The sequence below is a fragment of the Syngnathus scovelli genome, chromosome 11, assembly GCF_024217435.2.
Source record: "Syngnathus scovelli strain Florida chromosome 11, RoL_Ssco_1.2, whole genome shotgun sequence".
Classification (NCBI taxonomy): Eukaryota; Metazoa; Chordata; class Actinopteri; order Syngnathiformes; family Syngnathidae; genus Syngnathus; species Syngnathus scovelli.
Genome location: NC_090857.1, coordinates 5,645,158 through 5,662,369, shown reverse-complemented (window position 1 = coordinate 5,662,369; position 17,212 = coordinate 5,645,158). Strand labels below are relative to the sequence as shown.

The 17,212-nt window shown below is 41.2% G+C and overlaps 1 protein-coding gene and 1 long non-coding RNA gene across 2 annotated transcripts; one reads left to right on the top strand and one right to left on the bottom strand.

The window, feature by feature from the left end:
- The first annotated feature begins 192 nt into the window (after positions 1–192).
- LOC125977415 (rac GTPase-activating protein 1) lies at positions 193–5,921 on the top strand. Its single transcript, XM_049733856.2, has 17 exons — positions 193–369; positions 569–682; positions 986–1,188; positions 1,515–1,663; positions 1,828–1,897; positions 1,987–2,040; positions 2,329–2,403; positions 2,486–2,603; positions 2,697–2,833; positions 2,978–3,142; positions 3,239–3,334; positions 3,448–3,646; positions 3,943–4,048; positions 4,171–4,303; positions 4,396–4,504; positions 4,652–4,760; positions 4,875–5,921. Exons 2-17 carry the CDS (start codon positions 598–600, stop codon positions 4,942–4,944), a joined length of 1,878 nt encoding a protein of 625 aa, XP_049589813.1. The 5' UTR covers positions 193–369; positions 569–597; the 3' UTR covers positions 4,945–5,921.
- LOC125977416 (uncharacterized) lies at positions 3,716–4,771 on the bottom strand. Its single transcript, XR_007484627.1, has 3 exons — positions 4,633–4,771; positions 4,211–4,276; positions 3,716–4,040 (listed from the first exon to the last, which is right to left on the bottom strand). It is a non-coding gene; the product is annotated as an uncharacterized lncRNA (long non-coding RNA).
- Positions 5,922–17,212: the final 11,291 nt, after the last annotated feature.

The window sequence follows — 17,212 nt, the reverse complement described above, 5'->3', positions numbered from 1 at the left end:
CTCAATTTCACACAATTGGACAATTTCTTCTTCTATTAAGGTAACATGTTTATGGAATGAGGGAGGAAGCCAGAGAACCCAACTTTTTTAAGCATGCGCATCAGCTACAGGATCATAGCCATTCTTGCTGTAGTTACATCAATAGACCTGTAGTAGCGCTAGAGTGTAAAGGTTCTGGTCTATTTACCGAAGAAGAAATCCAAAACCGGCGCTGATTTTGAATTTTGCTGAAGAATGTGTAAACTGTATCAGGCAGGTGTGGCACTGCAAGATCGGAGTGGGAATTAACTCCGTTTTGTGTTAACTTCTTTCAACGTTGCCTAGGTCGTTACATGTCACGTGCATTACTGTGAGAGATACGTTACACAGGTAATTACTTTTATTTATTTTTTGTAAATCTGCGTTGCGGGTACAACTTGCATAAATGTGATTTCAAATCATGCCGATGCGGTTCTTAATCTTGTGGTTAAAACAGTGTATGTGTTACTTTAATGTACGCCAGAGTAGTAATTGTACTTTCCTGGTCAACCGAGTCATCGATTTACCACCTAATGTTGGTTTCATGTAGCCTAACGTTGCTAGCCGCAGAAGGAAACAATGGAGTCGGCAGTGGTCAATCTTTACAACCAGTTCCAAAGTTTGCGGAGCCAGATGGACGCCCTGAATGAGAGCGTAGAACCACGTAAGTTACTGCAACTCTTCTCCAGTGTCAACAACCTGAAATCTACATTTTCAATATTTATAGTACAGAGTAACACACAAATGTATTTTTGCATTAAATATGTACAGCTGAGTAAACATTACTGCATTGTTGTAATGCTTTGTACGTGTTTGCTTTTTGTTTGTTGTAATTGTATGGTAGTTATTCTTGCAGTCTTAAATTTAAGTTGATGTGCACGTGACATGAAACCAGCGCCATCATTGCTTCTTGCACAGAGGCTGTTGTCGGCACTTGTGACAGATATTCTTTCTGTTGTTTAAATAGAGTTTCTCCAGATGGCCCTCAACTTTGAGGACTGCCGAAAGAAGTGGTTGCAGTCAGGGGAGGAGCTGCTATCCTGCAAAGAGATGCTGGCTAAAGTTGAAACCGAGAGAGGAGCTTTAGAGGTCAGACTGAAGCATGCACGCAACCAAGTGGACGTGGAGATCAGGCGGCGGCAGAAGGCTGAAGCTGTCTATGAGAAGCTGGTTTGTAACATTTGAATCATGAAGCTTGGTATGTGCAGTGGAACCTCCAAAATCAAACACTTTCCAGCCCTAAACAGTTACCGTCATGGAACCTTGTGATGTTAAAGGCGCTATAACATTACCTTTTGGCTTTAATATAGAAGTCTCTCATTACAATCATTTTTTGCCATATTTTTCCAGAAAAATTGTGTAGAGCTCCAAATTGTACCTCTCTAGGGGGCTTGACTTTGGATATTCCATTGTATTTGAATGGAAGACACACATTATTTAAAATACTAGATAAGTAGGTATCACTAAAATGATTCACTCCTCTGATCTTTTACCAGGAACGACAACTACAGCTAATCCGGGACATGCTGACAACAGAGAACAGTAGCATCCACCTAAGTGAGGAGCAGCGCTCTGCCCTGGCCTTCCTCAGCGCGCACTCGCAGGCTGCACAGTCTGCTATGTCCAACCTTAACGCCAGCAGAAGGTTAGCTTTTCTATCGGTGTTTTGCCATTAAGAGTTTTTTTTTAATAGAGACAAATGTGTGCTTCATTCTAAATGCCAAGATATACATAATTCAGAAGTGTTGATCAATATATGACGTATTGCACAAATTCTGTCACTAACTACTGACACTGGTTGTCTTGCAGGTTGATGACCATTGATGAATCAACCTCTATCATGTCAGACATCAGCTTTGATCAAACAGATGACTCCTTGGTACATATATTCAATCTTATACGAATTAAAACTTTTGTACTTGTACATTCAGACATGCTGCGATTTACCGCTAATCCCATTTTCTGTAGGGCTGTGATGCTTCTGTCATGAAGACAGTGAGACTGCAGAAACGTCCGAAACGAGTGAGTCTAAAATTTGAAATCAACATAACAGTGTTGGTAACCAGATTTTTGTGATGCACCAAAATGACACCATGGTTTGTTTGTTTGTTTTTTTTTACATTGCGGGAAAATGTTCATAAACTCAAAACACAAAATGTAATCCTATTTAACAGATGCAAAATAAATAAAATGGTAAAACCTGAAAGTATTCAATCTATCAATGTGAAATGTTGCTTCCCCCTCATTGTTTCAGCCGTTTCAGAAGGCAAACCAGATGACTACTTTTAAAACGTCCTTTGTATTCCACAGCGTTCCTCTCGAAAGCTTGAGGTTCCCCCTCAAGCCATGAAGAAACCACGCTCCGCGGGCCGACCATCTGATCGAGTAAGTGTGCTTCAAATTTGACATTTATTGTGTGTCTGCTCTCTCTTTTAAAAACATTTCCTGAAAATGTCATTGGATCTAGATAAACGACTCCATCGTTGCCAAAACCACCATCACTGTGCCGGTAAATGGCGGTGCTGTCGAGGCTGTCTCCACTATCGAGACAATCCCCTACGCGACACGCGGCAGAAAGAAGAGTGGTAGGAAATTCCTGATGACTCGTTTCACTTGTGGTAACTGAATTCAAATGTAGTTTGCTCTTATAAAATCATGCGATGCGATTTTGCTGACAGCTGGCCAAGTCTGGGCTGAATCAACCTCGGAAACCAACAGTGAAGCACCCGGCACACCAGTCTCAGATTTTCCCGCTCACCTCCGAACCCCCAAAGCCCAGACAGGAGGAAAGCAGCACGTGTTTGTCCCCAAAACAGTGAGCTGTTACCATAACCTTGTATCCATCAAGCAATTTGCTCTGATTTAGTACAACCAATTTTGGTCACTGCTGAAATATACTGCGATCTCTCATTCTGTTCCTCTGGCTTTGTGTAACGTTTGTTTTTTTTTACCCACAAAGGTGATCAAATCAGAGTTCTGTGCACCGTGCGGGAGAAGAACAAAGTTTGGCAAGATGTATCTTCGCTGCCAGGACTGCAGGATGGTGACTCACCCAGAGTGCCGCGACTGTTGCCCCCTGCCCTGCAATCCTGTGTCCATCAGCACTCCCATCCGGACTGCAGAGGTAGGTGCAGCATGTCTTTCAGACAGGATATCTCTAGTCAGCAGTCTTCGTACAACTTGACACACAATTCAAACAATTCACGTTGTGTGTTTGCAGAGCACCCTGGCTGACTTTGCGCCAGCCACTTCTCCAAAGATCCCAGCTTTGGTCATCTATTGTATTAAAGAGATTGAACGCAGAGGCCTGCATGAGGTGAGTGAGCCTCTTTTAGATTTTGCTTTATTTTTTAACATTTTTTTTCATTCATATTTGCGTTAATTCCCCGTTCACTGTATCACAGCATCAGATTTCTTAACCTCTCCCAGGTTGGCCTGTACAGAATCTCTGGCCAGGAGCGTCAGGTGAAAGAGCTGAAGGAAAAGCTGATTCGAGGAAAGACCCTGCCAGCGCTCAGCAAAGTAGAAGACATCAATGTCATCACTGGCGTTCTCAAAGATTTCCTCAGGAACCTTCCTGAGCCTCTTCTCACCTTCCGCCTCAACAAAACCTTCATGGCGTCAGCTGGTCAGTGTTCTTTCTTAATCCACTGTGTTTGTAGACAACAATTGGTGTGATGTAGCGATGACAAATGACGAGGGTCTTTGACATCTTTAATCAAAATACACCAAGGATAAAGAAATCAGTTAGCTCATACAATGTGAATAAACAAATTAAACAAATCGTAAGTGAGGAAAGAGAAGAACTGCTCGTTCACAGTCACATTTTCAGAAATAGGCTTGTCCAGTACTCCACGTACAACCGTGTGTATACAATAAAACATTCATTTCCATAACATGTCCCCCACTGTGATGTCATCGTAGAAATCCAGGATGATGGGAACAGTCTTGCCTCGGTGTGCCAAACCATCAGCGAGCTGCCTCAACCCAACCGAGACACTCTGGCCTGCATCATGATCCATCTGCAGAAGTAACTTTCATTACGTTTTCAAGCGCAACTTTTAACTCTTCTTCACCTGTGAGATTTTGTGAGTCCAAGTATTTTATTCAATATTAAAACAGTGAGCAGGCATTTCATAATTTCCCTCCCAGAGTATCAAAGTGTTCAGATACAAAGATGGACGTGACAAACCTGGCCAAGGTGTTCGGACCGACCCTTGTGGGCCACGCTGTTCCAAACCCAGACGCAGTGACTATCCTGAGTGACACAAGCAAACAACCACGGGTAAAGTATATTCTTCTTTCATAAGTAACATACTCTGAGTGTCATTATTTTCTTCTGAATTCACTTGGACTCATTTTTTTCCCACCTTCCAGGTAGTTGAGCGCTTGTTTAGTATCCCAGCAAGCTACTGGAGTCAGTATGCACATCCAGATAATATAGACATGGGGGATACTAACTTTCCAGAGACTCCAAAACATGATGGTAAATAAATCAGTACAGGTCATACGTGATGGTTACATGTTGAAACCAAATGTTGCCGCCCCCTCCAATCATTTTCAAGCATTCATGTATAATAAGCTGAACTGCACCTTCAATTAGTATGAACTCACCCTAATGTGGTTTTGGCAGTAAGCATGCTTGGGCCACTGACCACTCCTGAACACCAGTTGATGACAAAGACGCCCTCCTCCAGCTCGCTGTCAAAGCGGATGATGCAGACCCTGTCCAGCACCACCTTGTAAGTGCATTCACAGACAACATGTTACTAATATGCATAACATGCAGAATAAAGCAACATATTAGGTTTAATGTGCACAATATTCTAAACATGTTGTTCAAAACCAATCCTTAGATTTACGGGCAAGAATAAAACAACTGCCAGCCCCCGGCCCAGGTTCTTCGAATCACCACAACTGAAGTAACGGCCAACTGGAGTTGGCAAACAAAGCTGATGCGTGAGTTTTGTATTACTAGCTGCAATAACAAGCTCTGTTTCCACAAGAATGTAAGTAAAACTAACGTGCAATTTTATATGAAATATGCCTTATATCAACATGTTGTTGACTTTCTAATCAGATTTTTACTCGTGAAGAATTTTTCTACCTCTTTGGTTACTGCAGTAAGTCCTGACTTAAGGACCAAAACTGTGCTAATGAGGTTTTGAGGCTTTAATGACCAAACAATTGCAGCCCGAAGGATGTTTTCTTTTGTGTGCTCAATCATCCATTGATAAATGTGTGGTTGTAACCACAACCTCAGGGATGAAACTGGGCCAAAGGGAGAAAAGAGAAAAAAATCATTTATTTGATTTCAGAATTTTGTGTGATTGAGCTGAAACCTACTTTTAAAACACACTTAACACTGTATTTTTTTGTTTATTTTATGTGGTAAGGCTGATTAGTAATCAGACTAATGTATATGCTTAAGTAACACTACTAACATCAACACTGATCTCGAATGAGAATCACGCAGTATTTTGCACTGTATCTATGCAAGAAATTGAATTAATGTGCTCACCACTAGAGGCTGCTGTTGTATTACTGTTATGCTTCCATTATGATCGTGCAATTGTAACTACTAGCTATTGACGGGATATCCTCCTCAACCCTTAAGTGCCAATACTGCATTTTTATAAGCATTTCAAACTTCACACATTTATATGCCAACTGTGCCTTTTTATGTTATAGTTTGACCAAAAACGTTTGATTCAAATGAGTTGTCAGTCTTTTCAATGAAGTGTGTTGGGAAATCATGTCTGAGAAATTTAACTCTAATGCTTTTTTTTCTTCCAAATATCTGTTCTATACCCGTTTTTGCTAACCCTAACTGGTGTCGAGCGACACTCCAAAAAGAACACAATCCACAGTTTAGGTAAAAAGAAATAAAGCATTAAATGTCATTTGGTCTCGTCTTGGTGTTCATGTATTTGCAAGCCATTTGAGGTGAGACTCATTATGATGTGTGAGCTGCAATCCTGGCAGCACAACTATTGACCGGCATTTTTTACTAATCTCATTGAATACTGAATTTCTGGCCCCCCTCTTAGCTGTGCCACGGAAATATTAAAATATGTGCCAGTTTATCTATTTTATATTTTTTTCTTTGCTGAGGAGACTCTTCAAAAATGTTTGCATTTCAAATCAACATTAATAGTTCATTAGCCTGAAATGAGGCCTCCTGTGTGTGGATGTGTCCCCTCACGTGGGAACGCTGTGTTTATTTACGGCGTACTGTGCAGCATAAGCCCGCCCGCTGCAGGCGTCAAACAGCTGGCCTTGTATGTGTGCGTGGGGTTCTCTCCATGTTCCAGCCAGAGTGAGCGCTGTTAGAGCTCCACTCTGCTGCGGGACTGCAGGGGCCAAAAGAGAAACTAGTCCAATTAAGAGCGCTTAGATAAATTACATTGTAAGCTTGTAAACAACAGTATCAAAGACTTCTGTTTATATAGTGAAATGCGACTTGTGGAGAAGGAGGTGTATGATTACAGTTTCCGGGAGATGAATGCAATCAATGCATTATTGTATTCCTAAGCTTTGCTTATTGCTCTTATCGACTGTTTGCAGATTGAGTTTATGTTCATCATCCTCGAGCTCTCTATGGCTTGGAGTCTGTCGACTACTCGAGTTTAGAGCCGATAAGTCAGCACCTGTGACACGTCAACTCAATAACTGCCAGTCAAAGCTAGTTGATGCGCTATCCTACAGCAAACATTGCACAATCATGATATTTCTATGCAATATGAGGAGCAACACGTATTTGTTGCATTCTTTGCAGGCTAGGCATGTCTCTGAGGAGAGAAAAAAAAAGTGCTCCCACTGATTTGTTTCTACGTTCAGTGAATTATGAAATCAATATACTTTCCACTTGGTGAGTTAAATGTACAAAATGCTGAAAAACCAAATCATACTTGGCACGCTAACCGCTAATACTGTAGATGTGTGGCTTGTTTGCCTTTCAGTGCTCGCTCACTATCTCTTCTTAGGCCCTATCGCTCAACTGCCACCACCCCAAACAACACACACACAAACTCCTTCTCCACGCCTTTGAATCAAACTGCCATCTTAGTCGGCTACCACGCGTGGTCGATACCTTGTTACCACAGAGAAATCAATTATCTCGACCAAGCAGCAGGCGTCGGCGGCAGTAATGAAAGAATGTTCCTTCTTTCCAGACAATGACCGTAGTCATTAAATATGAATTTATCATTGGCTGATGAGATTTATGGGGCCCCGAGTTCACGCTCTCTGGCTACTAGTGTAAACTATGATCAACTAAGGGAAACAGATTGTCATGACAATGATGACTGTAATGATGTGTGCCCAAAATGGCAGTGAAAGGATTCGGCCAGTAAAATGATGCCATCCTTTTAAGACTAGAAGAACGTGTTCCACTGCGACTGGCTGGCAACCAGTTTAGGGTGTGCCCCGTGTACCGCCCAAAGACTGGCAGGATAGGCGCCCACATCCTTCGTGAGGATAAGCGGTTCGGAACATGAATGAATGTGTTCCCACTTTTTTCTTGAGCCAATCAGTGCTTAATTATTTACAAGGAAACATTTGGAGATGCAGCAGTGTACGTTTAAACTTTACAAAGTCGAGCTGTGACTAATGCAGGAACCTCCCTGCATTTTGTAGTTGTATTTAGAAACAATGTCTATAACAAATGTGAAGTTTTACCATGACAGTACAAAGAGTTGAATATGTCAGGTTAAAAGAGACAGTATAGAAAATGTGTTTATGCTTAGCTTAGTCTAGAAACATGTTTTTTTAATAATAAAAAAGTAGGCCATTTATGTTCCATGAAATCCAGAGTGACTTTTTTGTCATGTCTGCTGAAAAAATTAGGAAAAAGCATATGGTTCAACATCACCAAGGACTTTTGCTACAAAATTATATATTTGAATGTAATGTTTTTTTTCCCCCAACATAAAACCTGCTCTATAGCGTGACATCAAACCATCGGCCTGCCTCACACGTCAAAAAAATCTTTTTTATGATGACAACAGTGAAGCAAAAATTACCGGCCTGTGCTGGGGAAAATGGTGGACATTAAAGCACAAAAAAAAATCAGTTGACATCTTTTGGGGCTATACAGCAAAGTGAGTGGCACTTGCGTTGAAATGCCTCCGCCGCCGCCGCCTACGTGGGCAGAGGAGGCTTTTTAGATTTGATGTTCGGGCGTTGTTCCTTCAGGTGACAAGAGAGATGGCAGTGATGCCAGGAATGGCTGACGGCTACGTGGGCACGCCAGCCTTCCCAAACCGAGGCCATTTGGGTTTTTAATGAGCGCCCCCGACAACATGTCTGTCGCCTGCTGATAGAAGTGGCGAGGAGGGAAAAAAAAAAGCTTCATAGCACGCCCATTACCACAGCCTGATAGAAAGTAAACGAGGGCTTGCTTGCTCTTAAGGCAGCAATAAATTCCATTTTAATGGTGGACCACAAGCAGTAGCAGATCCTCAGCACTCTGTTGTGTTTGATGCCAAATTGTGCAGAATAAACAGATTTGCTGTGTAGCTGCTCCATACACTGACTTTCTTTTGCACTCTTTCCCCCCATACACCAAATTTCCCATTTGTTGCTGTTGTGCAAAAATCTGATGAACTGTCACAAAAATGACAAGCGCTTTGATGTTTTCTTTTTTTACCCCTTCCTCGCTCAGCTAGCTGAGTGCTCAAATCAAAATGTCATTCAAATACCAGCATTTTGTTTTAAAGGCAAATGCAAGTTACTTTGAAATCAAGACATCGCTGTCCCGCATCGCTCCCTTTTGTTTTGCACTTGATGAAACTTTGATCATCCAGAGTCGTTTTCGCAGACAAGCCACCACCCACTCGAAAGCATCTGTTTTCACAAATGTGAACAAAGATGAAATACAGAACATTTTTACAATTTGAATGCCAGAATTTGCAAGTTATTGTTTTAATGTCTTATCATTAGTTATGGTTAGTTTATTTTTACCCTTGTACGACGGCTAAAGGTGTTAAAAATGCTATTTAAAGGAGCTCACATTTTAAGACGCTATGGCCTCACATGTAAATGATGCACATACAAATGCAAACCCCTGTAAGTGTGCAGGTGGATGTTTGCGTGTTCCTTCTTACATGAGTGCTTCCCAGTCCTTGTGATTGAATGTGAATGTTTGTGCAGGCGTGCGTGATATGGAATAGCGGAGTAAGCACGAATGTTTTCTTTTCCTCTATGACAAGCCTACTACTGTTTGTGAGTCTGTGTTACAGTGTTTTTTTTCTGCATGGATAGACCCGGCCATAAGTAGCATTCTCATGCTTTTATATATACATCTATCTTTAAAACACACATACCAATCGCCATCATATTATTTTTAGCAGTCTCTTTTCATTAGCGTCACTCGTAATGCTACAACCGCACTACTGCCATTACCAATGGCTGATGTCAGTTTAGCTTAGCGTTGAAGTCTGATGTAACAAATATTCCTTACACAGTGCGTAGGATTTTGAGCTCTTCGTGTGACGGCAAAGCAGGCTCTTTAATGTCTTTTAACAGAAGTCAAACAACATTGCATCCAGGCAAGAAGATCCGCATGGCTGCAGTACCAAATTAGTAAATAACCACCAACACTATTGTTTCGGTAAAACAGTCTCCCCTTTTTTCCCAGTTGATGAATACTTGTGTAATTTCACTAGTGGCCACTAGAAGACACTGTTGCTCCCTGTATTCTACCCAGTAGTCATGACTGACACAACTTCTTCCTCCGCCCCCCCTTCTTTTTCTCCCCAACGCTATCATTTACATGAAAGTGGCAATGGCAATATGCTTATCGTTAGTCCCAAATGAAATTTTAATTAGAAATGATAACATTTCACTTTGACAGACTGCAGATATGACAGGTGTCAAGATCTTTCCCTGAACTCCCCTAGGAGGAACTCTTGAAATTAGGTAGTTCAGAGAGCATATTTGGAGCCATTTCTGATTAGATAAATATAAGAATCTTGCTCACACTTCAATCCGAGCTGTCTACAACTGTTTTGATTTGTGGGTCTATATGGGATTCTTTTTAGCATTTCCCACATCCACCACATGACTGACACTCAGCTATGGTTATTTACTTGGTTATTTAATTGTGGGCAAGGAGTCCATAGAGCCAACTATACGTGTACAAGTCTTTAAAAATAATCAATGTCCCCTTTAATTAGTGGTTATATTGAAATTGACATTCCTGTCAATAAAATGTAATTGTGAAGTCTACTAATACAACAGCACTGTGTGTGTTTGTGTGTGACTTCATAGTCTTTATATGGAACAAAGTGTTTGTGTGTTGAAAAGTTGTCAAAGACACGAGAGCGTGCTATCTTCACTAAGATGCAGCCTTTGTTTTAATGAAGCGTGGTGACTGACACCTATGTTCCCGCATTCCACCCTTGTGTTATCCTCCTTCCCAGCTGTTGCGTGTCAATCATCTTTTCTTCTTGCCTCCGCGTCTCAAAATAGAACCTCATGTGTACGGCCGCCTCGGCTGTTTGGTGACCCGCCATGCAAACGCCGAATAAATTATGTTCCTTTCATTTTAGGTTAATCACTTTGACACTGAGAAATTGTGTTGAAGACTTGGAAGGGGGGGCTGTAATGATGTATTTAGCGTAATTATGGTGATTTGAAAAATCATTGCACTTAAACGTCAATGCATAGAGCACAGCAATTCGGCAGTTTCCACATGGAGCTGAAATGATACGCTTATTATCGCAAGGGTGGAAGGAAGAAAAGTGCACTTTGAACACTAGCATACCACAACAATACAGCCAATTAAGTTCACTCATATCTATTGTAACCATGTCGTTTTCTGTCAGCGCCATTGTAATTTTCTTACAGCCATTTCGGATTTAAAAAAACTTATTTGACAGTTTCTTTTGTGCTTCGTCTGTTTCCATTTCCAAGATCTGAAGTGTGGGTGGAACGAGCGCAGTGTGCTTGTTATGTGTTTTTTCGCTCAATATTTTACTGCACGGGGCTCCTTTTTTTCTATTGTAACTGTAGTTCGAAGCCAGTTAATGCATATGTGTAGAATTGCGTTATATACCTCTCATTTGAGAAAAATAGATTGACTAATGGTCTGCATGTTGAAACATAAATGATTTTCAAATGTTGTAAAATGTAAAAAAATATATATAATATGTGGTAATAATATGTCAACTCTGCTATGCTGTCCAAATGTCTGTGCTGAGGACCAAAACAAAAGAATTTTAAAGAGATTCAAGACCCATTCATCCACTCAGTCATATCTGGAAACGAGCAATTCACCTCTTCTCCCCTTCCTATTCCCTCTGTCAGAAATGTCCAAGCACTGAGCAGAAATTGGCCCATTTGTGGCCTCTGATGCTCGTGTATAACCCTCAACTGTAGACAGGAGGAAGTACAATATTTCGCACCAAACTTAATGAGGGCTCTCTGTAGAATGGACGTAGGGCAGACAAGGTCAGAGTTCAACCTTGGCCTTTCAGCAACTAATTGGATGCGCTTGTGATTCCTCCCAGAATGTCTTCTCACTAGCGTCTTCAACTTTCTGCGTTTTGTTTTCTTCTGGTCAGGGCGTGTAGAGCGGCTGACTGACCCCGATCCACTCTATGTGTCAACATCACCAATTTAACACAATTTCATTATCCATTCTTTCATTTAAAGCGACTAATCCAATGAAATGTACTGTAAATTGGCTCTACTGTGTTTTTACTCTTCAAAGACTGAACTCATTATCAAAGTTGTGTGTCTCTGCAAGGGGAATTTACTTAAATTAAAAAAAGGGAATGACCTTTACCATATCAGGCCCAGCATTGGGAAAACATGGTTAGAGCCCATTCAGAACCAGATTAATCTCGGCTTACGTCGGGCTCCTTTCCGTCTTGGCTAAAAGGAAATTTTGAAGCGAACAAAAGGTCTGGAGGTAATCCTCCTGCAGTCATGTTACAGGGACACGTTGGGAGATAAGACCGGGAACACAGATAAGGCCCAAGACCCCAGAAACAGAATCACAAGCTATAAAGGGCAGGAGATCTATGGACCTGATAGAAATTGAAAGGTTCTGCAGCTCCAGGGGCCGAGCCTCCAGGAAAATTAATCACATTGAGGCCCCCTATAAGATCTCCCCGGCAGCTGATGGCATCCTTGGGTGGCGATTGTGACAAGAGGCTTGTGTATCAACAAAAAGGGTTAAGTAGAAGCCGTGTTAGCCGCTACCGCAGCGAATCCCTCTTCATCTTTTATTCACACAACTTTCTCCCTTTGCTCTTCATAAACTTGACACTGATGTGTTACCCCCTGACATGAAGTTTCGAAGAAATGACCTAACTGCAGTGCGAGCTTTTCAATACAATGGAAAAGGCCTGCCGGTATCCATCAACTGCTTTTGGAGTTACATGTCAAGAAGGCCCGATAGGACTCCTTCTTCAGCTTGATGGCTAAGTCAGCAATAGGTTTGAGAAATTCAGCTACAGCAGGCACCATCTACCTTATAGCAGCAATACCTCAACAATGGAGGTAGAAGTTTCTTTCTGACTTTGGTATCAGCGTCAGTCGATATACACATATGGGAAAAAAAAAAACAATTGGAAAGTTTCAGAGTAAATCATGGGTAACTTTGAGAGAGTAAAATACAAGTACCAGAATGCCACGAGATATCACATTTTAATATAACCCCGGTGTGTTTAGCAATAACCCCCAACAGAGAGGAAAGTGATACAGGATCGTTATTCTATAGCAGTCACTCTTCACACCCTGCCTTGATATGCACCTCGCTAAAAGTATCTGCTGCTCTCACTCTGCAGACGGCTCGCATCTACTTGCAGTTGCGTTCATCTCGCTCCCACCGGGCCTTATTAGAGGCAACGGTTTGGCTTGCTACTACCTCAGCACACTAGCGTACGTTCTATACAGCACAACAAGCAATAGAGAAATGAGAGATTCACAATTATCACAATTGCGTTGCCACCCTCTGACTCTGCAGTGGCTCTGCAGCAGATGTGCTTTGTGCAAAATGCAGTTTACAAAGATGGTAATTATGGATTTTACATGTTGTGTACTAATTCAAGGATGCACTCTGTCAATTTCAAGGTCTTTCACTTGTTCGCCACGGATGATTCTTCCTGACTAAAAAGCCCCACGCAACTTATCTCATATGATCATCGGGACACACAAAACCCTCCACCGAGATTTGGTGGTGTCTCATGGGAATTTTGGCAGTAAAATTCAGAGTTAGTAAGCCATTTGCCTTGTTTGGGTAATGAGATTTCAAGGGACATTTGGCGAGCATTCTGGTTAATTGGACATCAAAAATTGCATGAGATGAGACGTATGAGGTAACGTCATCAGTCGTCAGTTTAGCCTACCGCTTTTACCCCATTAGATACTTTAGTGTTGCCCAAGAAAAGCTTTTAATTCAATTTCTCACTTTAATTTGCAAAGGGAGGTTTTACAAGGGAGTAGTCATTTTATTTCTCCTTGGCCCCCATGCTTTGCGCTGCTAATTATCAGAGACTTAATGAGAACACAATAGTAAGTGTGGAAGACTTCATTGCAATCTGTCTTCTTACAGGAGCAAGTGAGAGCAGCTTGAACTTAACAGCTATTAAAAGGTCAAACACTAAGTTGTGTTGAAAGCCAAACTCTCGAAAGGTCATACGATTTGCAATCAAAATTCCCGCTTGTATATTAATTTACGAAAGCTGCTAAAAGTTTGTCAACAATTAGGATTATACTCTCTCCACAATATGAATTCATTCAGTAGTACGTCACAGATAAAAGTATCGATTTTAAATCAATAAATTAAGAATCGACTGGTACTCAGCTTTGCTTTAATGAAACATGGTTTAATCCTTTCAGTCGCTCAAACCAAGCGGTCACACATATGCAACCATGCTGACCTCTTTTTTAAAGTGTTCTAACTTTCACCATGCCGATTTCTCCAAGGCCCCATATCTCATTGCAAGGGTAGGGAAAGAAGAAAAAAAAAAATGCATCAGCATGCCGCCTCTGCCAGTCTGTTGGATTTGAAGTTTATTAAGTATATCAAGCCGGGGCCGGCTCCCTCAGGGGACATTTGCAATCCAAAGCTCCGCTTGCTGTTGCTTCCGCTAGCATCAAGCTGTCACAAACACTCTGCTTAATTTGCAAAGTGGCGCTCATTGGAGGGATGCGAGGGGAGGGGGGTGTTGTTGTTTCCCGTGGGGCGATGGGGGGTGTTTGGTCCGTTGTATGGAGCTGAGATGGGTGTTAAGGTAAGGAAGTTTTATTTGAACCAAGTGATTTGCATGTCCTACGGGGATTTCCTGAGACAGACCAATTCAACATAATTTAAAATTGTGAAGTAGAAAAAATATTGAATACATTTACCAATAGGCTTTTATATCTAAAAAAATAAATAAAAAATACATTAAAAAAAAAAAGTGGAGTCTTAAAACCGCAGCGTGCAAAACTATTCAACCCACTTGACCTGCCTCTCCTAAATAAAATCCAGCGCAACCAATTGCTTTGCTCAAAGTTTGCCAGGGATAAAGTTGTGAAGAATTTCAAAGCTGGTTCAGATTACAAAAAAAAAAAATAGATTCACTGAGCATTTCTCAATCCATCACTCAAATATGGAATGTTTGCAAGATGCAGCCAAAACCTACCAAGAAATAGCCATCTAAGAAGATTGTTTATCTGAGAAGCATTCAAGAGCCTACTTTGAAAGAATTTCCGAAGAGACAAATATAATTTCCAACCTCTCATCCTCACAAATCAACTGCTTTCCACAAATTCAATTTACCAGCTGCAAAACATGCATAAATGCGGAAAACCCATCTCACTACAACAGCCGCTACTCAGTATGCACTACCTGGGCTCATTTCATCCTCCAGCAGACAGGGGAGGCTATGTGGACCCCCTCGGTGAAACACCCCAGGCACTCCCACCCACACTGGTGCTCGCCCGGCTGCATAAGACTGACAGGGCCAATAGGACGGAGACTTATTCCTTCGGATGTGTTCATGCGCTAATGTAGGATTTGTCCATCACACTTTTAGCACTCAACAAGCAAGTGTAACATCCCGGCTCAATACAATAAGATCTTTTTATGTTGTAAAACGGATTACTCCCGCTCCAGAATTAAACAATTCATTACCGGCGTTCTTTTTATAACTAGAAGCTAATTATATTAAGGCTGCTGGATGCATGGTGTAAATGGATGGACTTGGAGTGATTCCACCAAGGAGTAAGGCAATTTATAAGCCCGTGGAGCAGAACTTGTACAATAGCTCGAGGTCATGGTGCTGACACAAGCAATGATCCTGCAGGATGGTGTCACTCGCAGGACATTAGTCATTTGGGATGAAAAATGTCTGACAAGCTCATTTGTGCGGTCTTTCATCAAATGCTAATTTAACCACAGTCAGAGATTTTTTTTTCTGTTCTTAATTGCTTTCCATCTATTTTGAATTAAGCAGGTAACATTTTGTCCGCTTTAATGAAATTATGTTCACAGTCAATAGCTACGATGTTTACAAAATTTCATGAGCGAGCCGATACAAATATCATATAATTCTGCATATGATGATAATAAAAGCTTCAGCGTAGTACGATACTATCGGCCCACTTAATTAAATTAATAACAGTTTATTGTTGTGGTTGTCCCTTTCCTCAAGTTTGCTTCGGTATCTGTGTAACACATGCAATCTTACAAGCGCCACACAACGGACTAGTTACCACCAGTCTGTTTTTTTTCCCCAAAAGCAAAATTAGACATGGCTTTCTTTGATTTCCCAATAACACAAGTGTGTGTCCTTGCCTTCCCACGACACATACAGCTGGCTCTAAATTAAAAAAAAGAAAAAGTAGAATAGCTCAAACTCAGTGTTTTATTGAATCTCAGAAATATTGAATGAAGAATGGCACTGAGGGAAAACTGGAATTGAATCAAAGGGAGCTCTGAATGACAATCTGCACAAATAGCGTACATCTGGATTTAAATACATGAATTGCAATCATTCCCTTGCAGCTGCACGCTTACACAAAATCGAGCTTTAAATATGTTTCCTCGTGCCGGTCTTAGATTTATTGTACCGTGCGTAGAAAAACAAATTAACAATTCAATTAATATATTGACAATGCTTTTCCCTTTGGTCCATATAATAGCTGCTTATTTGCATACGCCAAAATCTCTACGCCGCAGTCATCCGTAATTGAGTGCGAGCTGTTTAGCGAGAGCAACCTAAGGCAAGGAAAGGCCTTGCTTTATATTTCTGTCCCAATTATGCATCGCTTTGAAACACCTACAAAGCATATGGTATTTAGCATGTGGTGGGGATTCATTGTAACACATTCATTTAATTTTACTCACCGGCTAAAAATAGAAAATCTTCACATATGTAAAACACGCTGTGTATTTTCATTGATGATGTCGCCTTGCAATCAGCTCGAGGTACTGTTCCTTTATTATTTTGAAATCTTGTACGGAAACTTCTATTTTGTGTCTGCTTCAAACATTAAAGTGAAATATTGTTCAGAGACCACTTGACCCAAAGTTGGGCTAAAAAGATGGCTGTTGATGAGAAGCCTCTCACGACCGGCGCATGCTGTTTGGAGCGGCAAGCTGTGCCGGCTGCTTGGCGCTGGGGGCTTTTTTTTCTTTTTTGCACGGGTGACACCGACGCTTGCATTAATGCGTAACCATCACTCTCTGCTGCATCTAAATGTTTCATTACAGACTGAGCGCAGACACAATTTCGCGGCCTATATGGGGTCGCTCACCAGCTAGCGTGCTCTCCAGAGGGAAAAGTAAAGCATGACAAATTGAAATAAATGAGAGACGAAGAGACGCAAAAGGGGGGAGTAGGATGATGAGGCCTTTTCTCCATATGCTTGTGCAAGGGGGATATTTTTCCTAATATCTCTGTTTCTATCTTTTGGCAATCTTGTCTCACACCATTTTGCCGTGTTTTTTTTTTTTTTTATCCATCTGTTTTAGCAGTCACCAGACGATCACTATCACTCCCATTGATGCATTTGTCAAGAAACCGGAATTGGATAAAAACTAAATTTTGCAACTAAATTGATTGAAAACACAGACAGTCTCCTCATGCACCAGAGAGGTAATTTTTTAAACTTAATTTTTAACCAATTTGATGATTCATTTATCACCTGTAGAATCTTATACTTCTTGATTCCTGTATAAATAAATTTGACTTTG

Bases quoted from the DNA above. Each gene is read 5' to 3' on its own strand.
- LOC125977415 (XM_049733856.2), top strand. From the start codon at position 598: ATGGAGTCGGCAGTGGTCAATCTTTACAACCAGTTCCAAAGTTTGCGG. The intron at 3,143-3,238 runs GTAGGTGCAGCA...GTGTGTTTGCAG, and splicing joins CTCCCATCCGGACTGCAGAG to AGCACCCTGGCTGACTTTGC. The intron at 4,761-4,874 runs GTAAGTGCATTC...ACCAATCCTTAG, and splicing joins ACCCTGTCCAGCACCACCTT to ATTTACGGGCAAGAATAAAA.